Raw genomic sequence first — 10,549 nt, 5'->3', positions numbered from 1 at the left:
TAGTATCAAGATAAATGAAGGATGGAGAATCCATGTTGGACTTCAATAAAAAAGTGAACAATAATATCATTGAAATGGTTGCTCTTGGGAAGAAATATAGAATAGAGAAATAACCTTGAAAATTATGAGAGCACTCCCAAGAGAATGAGATGTCAAAACAATGGCTATGCGAAAATCAAATGACCTTAAGAAGCTTGAACTCCAAGATTTATTTGTATATCTCAAAGCATATGAATTCAAATTAGAAACAAGAACTGATGGTGAATCTTCAATCGAACTGACAAAGGCTCTAGCTGCTACAACTACTGAACAAAGTACGTCTAAAGAGAAGTCGGCTGAGCAATTGATCAGTGATGCAATGTCACTATTTGTAAAATACTTTTGGAAGTCCTTAAGAAAGAATCAGTATAACTTTAAAAGCTCAAGTAGACGCAATCATCACAAGAATGAGTTCATCAGTGAGGACAACGCATGTTTCAATAGTGGGATAGTCAAGCATTTAATAGCCGGTTGTCCTGAGTCAAAGAAAGATGATAGAAGGTCAACTGACAAAGAAGGCCGAATTCAGGAAAATAAGCAAACGTCTAACGTTGACAAGAGGTCATTCAGAAAGAAAGGAAATCAGAAGATGTTCGTTGTCGAAGATAGCAAATCCAATGAATGGATTTAGAATCCTACAACACTCATCTCAAGTTTTGAATGTTAAAACCAAAAATTTTAAACTTTCACTGTGTTTTGGGTACAAAAAAATGATACACCGATACAAAGTCTACAGTCGTAGTCCGATCGGGACAATTCTGGCGAACCATCCATGACCTAGATCGTTTGGTATATTCTTTTCATTCATTAATTTATCATGCATGATATGGTTTTGTATGAAGAGATAGCACATCAATCATTCTAAATATCAAAAAAAAAAAAAATCGTTGTGTTCTCTTCGATATATATCTATCCATTCACAACCAATTTTTTCAAAATAAAACTTCGGATTTATTATATCCAAGATCCTGTCTAGATATATGGGAATTTCCAGTAATTGAGTCTCGACATTTTCTTTAAAAAAATAATAATAAATAAAGCCAAGATTAAACATTTTAGGGTTAGTTACTTGAAGGACTAAACATGAGAAAACACATATTTTAAGGACCAAATTTTTTTAAAAAATCTTATTCAAAGTCAAATCTAAATTATGATACAATAGTAATGAGTGTTTTATTATCCAGCTTTATGTTGGGAGTAATGATTAGGTAATAATATAGACATTAGGGTATGGAAAGTAGTGATGGATCTTATATGAATTAATATGCTGGACATTAATTTTGTTGAATTCAGAGTTTGAACAACGTGCTAGTACCCTAGCTATCTATTGCACACACTCAAATAAATTAGATATATAAATATTAAGTTAAATATTACATTATTTTCAAATAAATGTAGAGTTTATTTAATTTGCATAATGAAAATTAAGATAGAATAATAATAAGAAAAGGAAATTTTATATATATAGATGGATATACCAACCGGTTGGTTTTTATTTAATGGAGAGTCTTTGCTCAAAAAAGAGAGTACGAGTTGTTGTGGGACAAATACACACGTCAAAAGCTTACACTAAAATTTCTTCTTTTTCCTCCTAAAGTATACCATTGAAAACAATATTTGAACTCTTCATTTATATTAAGAAAAATAAATCTTTAAGTAAATCATGTAATGGGAAAGTTACCAAATTTTTCAGGTAAGTTGTCATGTTTTTAATTTCCTTCTTTTAATTTGATCTGAACATGTAACTTTGCTTTTAGTCGATTTTATGTCTTATTTTCTCGGAAAACTGATCTGGAGTTGAAAATTGCTTGTGAAATCGAAAAATTGTTGCTGTGTTCAGTGTCACATAATCTTTTCGATGAAATAAGATTAAAAACAAACATAAAGCAAAGTTCCAGGAATAAAATCCAATTTTTACTAGTGAGAAAATGTATTCAATGTGTGTAAATGTAGTACATATTGGACACTGTGTCGAATGGTCGTTCAGTATGTAATATTAAATTATGTAAATTGAAGTATTATATACATCTTTGATATTAAACATTTATTAATAAAAAAATGTGAAATTTGTAAACATGAATTCATTTCCTTCTCTTGAAATCCATTTACAAATACATTAATTATACATGTGTTCAAGTACCAGATTTGAAATTAAAAAGAATGGAAAATTTTTTAAAAAAATAAATAAACTTTGAAACTTAATCACTTTTGCTTTCCCAACTTTTCAATTCCTTTCCACCCACACCCCAAATAGTCCCTCAAGTGTCACTTTCTCACATATACTTCACACAAAGGAAACAACCATTCACTTCACCTATGCCTTTGTCTCTCTCTTTCTCCGACTGATCTCCTCCTTCAAATCTCTGCAACTACTCCCCTCCCATCTTCCTCTCAAACCCCATTTTTATTATTTCTCCCGAAATTGTAACTTACAATCTTAACCTTATTCCCCTCGAAAAACCTCACTTCAATCCCACTCCACGTTCATTAAACTCCACCAAACTACGAACTTAACAAGAGCATACACCTTATCAGACATAAAAGATCAAGAAAAAGGATCGAGTTCCCTATTTTCTTGGAGATTTATACAGAAGATTATGGAGCTATTTCCTGCCCAACCAGACCTTTCCCTACAAATCAGCCCACCAAACACCAAACCCTCGTCCAATTGGATCAGCAACGAAGATGAAATGGATTTGAGCTTCTTGAAAAGGGCTTTGGATTCAAGAAACCCCGTCTCTTCAATGGATACCCCTTCTTTCGACCTCTCCCTTTCGAAACCCACAAAAGATAACAGTTTTTCCAGTCATCTTCACCACCGCCAGCTCCTCCACGGCACCGGCGGCTCCACCGCCCATTTACTCCACACCCTCCAGCAGAACCATCACCAGACTCCAAATCCTAACATCTTTCAACAAGGGCTGAGCCAAGAACTTAATTTCTTGAGGCCTATCAGAGGGATTCCAGTATATCAAAACCCTCCTCAAGCCTTCCCATTTGCTCCCATTAATAGTCATAATAACAACAGCAATAATAATCCTTGTTTGCAAGCTCACGGCCTAATGCGGTCGAGGTTTCTATCGAGGTTTCAGACAAAACGGAGCATGAGAGCGCCTCGGATGCGGTGGACTACCACGCTTCATGCCCGTTTTGTTCATGCTGTGGAGCTCTTAGGTGGCCATGAAAGTGAGCTTCATACTCCTCTTTCATTTCACTGATCTCTTAGTTACACTTTTCTTTTTTTAAAACAAAAATGATTTTTAACAACATATTTCAATTTTTAACTGAGAAATATTTTGTGTACATTTACAGGAGCTACACCAAAATCAGTTCTTGAACTCATGGATGTCAAAGATCTTACCTTGGCACATGTTAAATCCCATTTACAGGTGAATTAATTAGCGAACCAAATCCTTCATTGTGTGGCGTATGATCAATTTCCTCTGCCTGAAAACTCTAAACTTACAGAAGAAAACAAATTATTTTGCTCCAAAAAATTTTGACTTTACAAAGTGAAAAGTTTTCCCAACTCTAAATTCTGTCTCCACCCGTCTCTTTAATATTCCTCCATTTTTTTCTTGACTAACAGTTATTATACATAATAAAAAATGTTATCTGGGGTTTGTAAGCTAAAGAATTTAAGAACCTTTAAAATAGTGTCCTTTAGATCATAGAATTATGCTGCTTCACACAAACGCACATATGCATATATATAATTATCAAATTCCAATGTTTTCTCTCTTCTGCAAGTGGTCTCTCAAATCATCAGCACTTCTTTTAATTTCAGCTAGATCTGAAGGTTCTGCAAGTGTAAAAAGATTTTTTTGCTTGGAAGAACGAACCTTTCATATAATAAAGGAATAATCATACATATAATATGTATATATAGGAGGAGAGAGAGAGAGAGGAAGATGAAGAATAAGCCATTCTTGAAAAAAATTAAAGAAAAAACATAGTATAAGACAAGAAGAAGAAATCGAAAACAGTCCAATAAACATAGTTGAGTAGTAGTATATTTCTCAAAAGATTTAAACCTATTTTTCCTCAAGTGGCTACAAAGAAAAGAAAGTACAGAACGCTATCATGACACAATGATATCTGCACAAATTCTTGGGTTTGGAAAACCACCATTTACTAACCATGGTTAGCCTCGAAAAATGGGCATGTCTATGTCCATGCATGTGCATGTATGTATGTCTTTACATGGAAAAAACCAAAATATATATATATATATAGACTTTACTAGTATATATGTATCATACAGTACGTCTTCACTGTATAAACATTGGCATTTGAAAAACAATTACGGCAACAAGAAAAATGTAACATACATTATAGTTCCTGCAATTTTGTTCTTTAGTGCACTATTTTCTGATAGAAATGGGTTTTACTTTCTTTTCATTTGCAGATGTATAGAACTGTGAAATCAACTGATAGAGCAGCAGCTACTTCAGGTTAGCCTCTGGCTTTCTTTCTGTTTTAATTTGAAATCTTATAACTATAACTCATTTATATTTAATCATGTAAGAATAAATAATTGATTAATCATTTCAAAGTATGTATGCAACTCTAGTTCCTCCATTAGTTTGTGTGTCAAGTTTGACATAATTTTCCACTTGTTTAGGGCATTCAGATCAGTTCGAAAACGGGTCGTCTGGAGATAATTCGGATGATCTATTCGACATTCCTAACTCAAAGAAGAGTACTCATGAAATATCCAATTATCAACAAGGACTAACGCAAAATAATATGAATGAAGTGAATGTCTATCATGGTCTGTGGAGCAATTCCTCAAGGTAATTAAAATTAATCTACTTTGTTACTTGCAAATGGTAAATAGAAATTATTATGTGCTATATTCATAATATAAGGGTCTTCAAAGTCTGTAAATTCTCGTTTTTAAAAGGGTTCGAATCATGGTGATCCTCCTCATATTTGCGTGAAAGGAGACATTCAAAGACGTTTTACAAATTCGAATTCTAATGGTACATTATATAATCATAACTATTTATGTCTCAAATATAAAAGTTTTTTGATTTTTCGCACAGGTTAAGAATATTATGATCAGCCTAGAGATGGAGGAACTTATGTTTTCTATTTGAGTCACGCACGATGTTACGTTATTTTATGTTCTTATTATGTGTAAGAAGGACATATGTATATGCTTCGTTTGAAAGTCTATTTATGTTGGAATTTAATTTTTGGACATATACAATTAATTTGTCAATTTTCGAAAATCCCAAAGATAATATCACTTGTAATAAATGCAAAGAAAAAAATGAGCTTCAGATTTTATTGAAACCTACCTGCATAACTACATAGGCTGTGCTAGTCTGGAAACATTAAAATGACAATTATTCAGATCCCAAGAACTTTATATTTGGTGGGTGAGAGAATTTAATAAATAAAGAGAAGCCAGAAATTACTTTCCTTGGCTTTAAATTCAATAAATGGAAGGATTAATGCTCTTAAATGTAATATCGATATTTTGAATTTTGAAGATGAATAATTCAAAGGAATCGAAATAATTTCCTTCCTCGTTCTATCATATTAATCAAGTTACAAAATAAATAAATAAATAAAAGATCATAAAAGGAAATGAATAGAGGAAAACTCTCCCAAGACTGTTAATTAGAATATATAAATTCCATAAATATCTCCCGAGCTAGAAAGTAACTTATTTTTAGGATTAGGATTACAACCTCCCCTGAATTTTTTTAATGCTATACGTCTTTTTTATGCGTATATATATATATGCATGAATTTATCTTGAAATTAAAATACCCAAAGTCAAAAATATCATTTTATTATTTTTAAAAAAAAAGAATTGTTTACTTTTCTTCCCCTTTCTAGATATAAAATCCCAATTGAACAAATCAAAATAAAAGGAGCATATCTCTTTTTTTTGGATTTGTGGGTTCCAAAATTCAAATAAAACTGTTTGAAAAGGGACCCAAAAAATTAAGAAACTTGCCCACAAAGCTGAAAACTTTTATGGACCCAATGAAGAAATCTTGGTGCTAAAGTTGTAGTTTTTATGTTTAATAATGGGAGGGTGTCACATGGATGGGTTTCACTTTATTTTTTAGTACTATGAAAGAATATAAAATGAGGGAAGTATTGAGCAAAAGATTTCTTTGTTTTTTCAGTGTTACCTTTTTCTTGTGCATGGTTTCCACTGATTGAAAATATCATTGCTTTCTTTATTTTTGTAGCTGGGAAGCTTTGTTGCATGGGAAACAGAGGGACTTTGGAGGGAACATTCAATCTCTTGAGGTATACTTTATTCAATCCTCTTCTTTAAATTACTAAAACGCCCTTCGATTTTCGGAAAAATTTATGAGAGCTAAAATATTTTTATATGGGCCAAAAAGCACGAACCCCCTACATAAAATTGTCTATAATCTTATAGATGACATAAGGTTATAAATGACTTTTTTAATCTTAAATATGGGATTTTGTGATTTTTCAGATATTGATATGTATCCTAGCTAGTAGCTAGTGTATAAAGTGAATAGGAAAATATTTTCCAAAGCTGGACATATCACTTAACATTATGCGTACGTGTTAGGTTCGTTTTTTTTTTAAACTCTAGGGGTGGGGTTTGGGGTAGGGAGTCGAGCTCGATCCCGAGTCGTCACTGTATTTACAACGAGACTACTAATATTCAAATATTATATTTAATGGTTTTAATAAACTAAGCTGCTCTGCCTTTGAAATTTTTGGGTCAAGAAATTTATTCAAACAGAAAAAAGAAATCTAAAAGCAATGGGAGATCTTCATAGAGAATGATAATTTTCTTTTTGTAGCTTTTGTGAAAGCAATACTCTATGTATGACCATATATCGTACCTCGTACTTAATTAAGTTTTTTGAGTCTCTTTATTTTCATCGATATTTTCCCCCGTAAAGATGTTTTTTGATCGAGAAATTTTTTTTTTGCTGAAATAAAATATTAATTAGATACCCTTTTTATTGTTTTTTCCCCTTCTTTTTTGTCTAATTATATAGATCGACATGTATTAAAAAAATAATAATCTAAAACTTGATCCACAAATATAGTACTTTTTTGTTGCGTTGCTTTGCATAGCATTAGAAATTTGTATTCCCTCACTCCCTAAACCAAAACTGTCCTTTATTTTCGCATCAATTCATCACTCACTCTTCGTTATTTTACATAGACTGACTCCACTTTAGTGTGTGTTTTTACACACACTAATACATGCATATATAGTTATAAATATACTCATATATGTATATATATTTTGTTGCACATGTATATATGGATGCAGAAGGAAAAGAAACCAAAATGCTCAAGTTGTGACAGAATATCAGATGTGAGCTCATCAAGCATATCAGAAACAAGTCCAAAGAAGCCTAATTTGGAGTTCACGTTAGGGAGGCCACAGTGAAAGACATATTAGTTGTCATTTTTCTAGTACTACTTAACAAATATATATATAATATATATTATATATATAAATAATATTGAAATCCTTTAATTTTTCTGATGGGAGCTGGTGAAAAGGAATCAAGAATCCATTTAGAGAAAAATTAGAGGGGGGATCGGGAAAAAAGAAAAGTGGAAGTAAAAAGAGAGAGAAAAAGAGAGCTAAAGAGAGACAAGAAGACAAGAAAGACAGAAAGCAAACAAAAGGAGTTAAGGGTAGATAAAAGCATATGCTTTTGCTGTCAAAAAGATATGGGAATTTAAATCTCAATATTATCATATAATATTCCTAGGTAAATATATTAAAATCTAATTGATTTTGTATTTTTATGCACTTGTAGGAAATGTGAGAATTATTAAAGAAATATATATGTTTCTTTGTGTTGCTTACGCAAAGAAATATATATACATAATATTTCAAAAGAGCGTTTGGATATATATATATATATATATATATATATATATATATATATATATATATATATATATATATATATATATAATATTTAGTGTATTCAACCTCCCATATTTTCGATCATGTGGAGTAGTATAATCTTTCCTAAGAACTATCTCAAAATAGATATTTGCATTATTTTTCATAGTGCTGTTCATTTTTTGCAATTAAGATATTTGAAAATAAAATTATTGATGGTACCAAACAAATTAATATCTGAACTCCATGATCTTACTTCGTCCAAATATATTAATTAGCAGCTTGATTTTAAATCAAAACTTATATCTTATAGGCTCATAAATATTTTTTACTAAATTTAAATAAGTTTTTCCAAACAACACCGAATGCTAAGCTTTCGAACCGAATCGATCATGCATATATAGGTCTACCTTTGCCAACCAAATGCATGCTACTCCGCTTTCATCAATTTGTAGACATAGAATCGCCTCTAGTCATTATATGGTAAGATCGCGACAATTTAAACAGATAAAAATCATATAAAAATATATCTGATTGATCGTATGTAAAATTTGCAAACCTCTCTATGCGTATATATTATTAAAATTTTGTTAACAAAATATAGAAAACGTCATTTATATAGAAATGGGCATTCAAGGAATCACGCCACTTTGCTGTTTTTCTCCAAATCTGAAAAGTTTGAATTGCCTTATATATTCATTAATAAGGGTCAAAACAGTGTAATTTTACGTACCCCTTAGCTTTTTGAGGAAAATAAATTTAAAATGGGATAATATTATATGGAAACAGACTGAACCCCTCTTTTTGGGGAAATGGTAAATGAAGAGAAAGAGACTGAAGCACTTTAGATTTATATCAAGAGAATGAAACCCTCATATGTGGAAAGAAATTGTAACCTTTCCGATATCTTTTTACACTTTTTTGGTACAAGTGCCATGTGATTTTTCGGACATTTATAACTTTGGTTTCCATACATTTTATGAATAATAATAATAATATTCATTTGCAAATATTTTTTTAAAAAATAATTCATTTTAATTTGTAACGAATAGATTTTAGATAATTCTTGCATTTAATATTGGCCTTGTAAAACAGAGTTTGAAATTAAAGATTTTTGCAATGTTATGTGACAGATGAAGTTGGGGTTGCCAAGGTTTTGAAATCTGGATAATGTTGTTGTAATTTGTAATTGGGTGAAAGAATTTGATTCGAAAAGTTATTTGAATTTTGAAGTATATATTTCGAATGAGATTATTTTTGAAATTTATTTGTAAAAAATACTAAGTTAATATATGAGTTTGAAATTTTCTTAATTAAATTTAGGCAAAAATTTGTGTGAGACGGTCTCACAAGTCGTATTTTATGAGACATCTCTTATATTTGGGTCATTAATGAAAAATATTATTTTTTATGCTAAGAGTATTATTTTTTATTGTGAATATATGTAGAGTTGGAGACCGTCTCACAAAAGACATACTTTTAAATTTATCTGAATTTGAAATCTTGGATTAAATCTATAATTTCAAATGACTTGATCAAAAAAAAAAAAAAAAACTCCAACAATTTTTTTATGGAAAACTAGCGATTTTACCCATTTATTTAATATTTGTTCTGAATTCTTCTACTACATACTTCATTTTTTTATTCAAAAAGTCAACCCAAACTCTACAAAGTAAATCAAAATGTATAGTCATAAAATATATTATCAAAATACGATCATAAAATATATATAGACTGATGATATTTTCAAAAAAAATATTATTATTTTGAATAATATATATATTTTAATTTTCTGTTTGTTTCACCCAAAGTGAAGTAAATGCACGATGCATGTGGGTTGGCTGGCAAAATGAGAAATAAATGAATGGCATCCGTACATTTAATTGTTTCTGCAGAGATTCATCAGTCTCCAAAGAATGTCAAATTATTATACCATCATTACACTATCATTTATATTACAACCTCGACCTACGAACCATGACACGTGTCGCGACATACGCCCTTCGATTATCGGTCCAGAAGTGCGACAGAGACCGTCAGATCTCTGTTTCGGAGAGTGACTTGTGACTTTATATTTTTTCTTTGAGGCCTTATTTCCCATTCAAGTTTGCCTTTTTGAGTAGCTCGAGGCACTTTTGCCATCTGCAAAGTTCAAAGATTTCAAGCGGCCCTATTTAGATAATTCACACCTGTTTCCCTATTCAAAATTCATAATTTAAAGTTTTTTTTTAAAAAAATACTACTTTATTAAATTTAAATATCCATTTTTCATTAGACAGAATATCAGCTTCCCTATAATTTACCATGAATTTATATTTTATTATTTTTATCTCTGCTCCATATTTTTTTATTACATTTTTTCCACTGATATCTGGTAATATCGTGTTTCTCTCGGAATTACGAGTCTCTACTTTCCTCTGATAATCAGTTGGAAACAATTATAAATGCCTTTTCAATTGAAGATTCATAGGATGATGAAGAAAATGAAAATAGTTCAAGGAAAAAACGTCGTATGTTTATTAGGGAGGGTCACATACGCAGGGGAGGAGCCAAAGGCTCCTCTACCCGGGCTAATTATATGTAAATTTTATATAATTTTGGAATAATATAATATTAGCTCTAGTAGAT

At 30.8% G+C, this 10,549-nt stretch overlaps 1 protein-coding gene across 3 annotated transcripts; it reads left to right on the top strand.

The window, feature by feature from the left end:
• Window positions 1-2,303: 2,303 nt before the first annotated feature.
• Window positions 2,304-7,620, top strand: LOC140812644 (probable transcription factor KAN2). Of its 3 annotated transcripts, none has more exons than XM_073170968.1 (6): window positions 2,304-3,225; window positions 3,352-3,428; window positions 4,448-4,493; window positions 4,673-4,835; window positions 6,255-6,315; window positions 7,331-7,620. In XM_073170968.1, the coding sequence occupies exons 1-6, from the start codon at window positions 2,637-2,639 to the stop codon at window positions 7,448-7,450; spliced, it is 1,056 nt and encodes a 351-aa protein (XP_073027069.1). In that variant the 5' UTR covers window positions 2,304-2,636; the 3' UTR covers window positions 7,451-7,620. The 3 variants fall into 3 exon arrangements, with proteins under 3 accessions (XP_073027069.1, XP_073027068.1, XP_073027070.1); XM_073170967.1 differs by having other exon boundaries at window positions 2,305-3,225; window positions 4,664-4,835; XM_073170969.1 differs by lacking the exons at window positions 6,255-6,315; window positions 7,331-7,620 and adding an exon at window positions 5,088-5,237 and having other exon boundaries at window positions 2,305-3,225; window positions 4,664-4,835.
• Window positions 7,621-10,549: the final 2,929 nt, after the last annotated feature.

Source organism: Primulina eburnea, chromosome 14 (assembly GCF_022965805.1).
Source record: "Primulina eburnea isolate SZY01 chromosome 14, ASM2296580v1, whole genome shotgun sequence".
Taxonomy (NCBI): Eukaryota; Viridiplantae; Streptophyta; class Magnoliopsida; order Lamiales; family Gesneriaceae; genus Primulina; species Primulina eburnea.
The sequence above is the reverse complement of the archived record's forward strand: the minus strand, read 5'-3'. Positions and strand labels throughout refer to the sequence as shown.

What these genes read in the sequence shown, in the direction of transcription:
- LOC140812644 (XM_073170967.1), top strand. Translation starts at nt 2,637, where the DNA reads ATGGAGCTATTTCCTGCCCAACCAGACCTTTCCCTACAAATCAGCCCA. An exon ending in ATGTTAAATCCCATTTACAG is followed by an intron (nt 3,429 to 4,447) that starts GTGAATTAATTA and finishes TTTCATTTGCAG; the next exon opens with ATGTATAGAACTGTGAAATC. An exon ending in GGAACATTCAATCTCTTGAG is followed by an intron (nt 6,316 to 7,330) that starts GTATACTTTATT and finishes ATATGGATGCAG; the next exon opens with AAGGAAAAGAAACCAAAATG.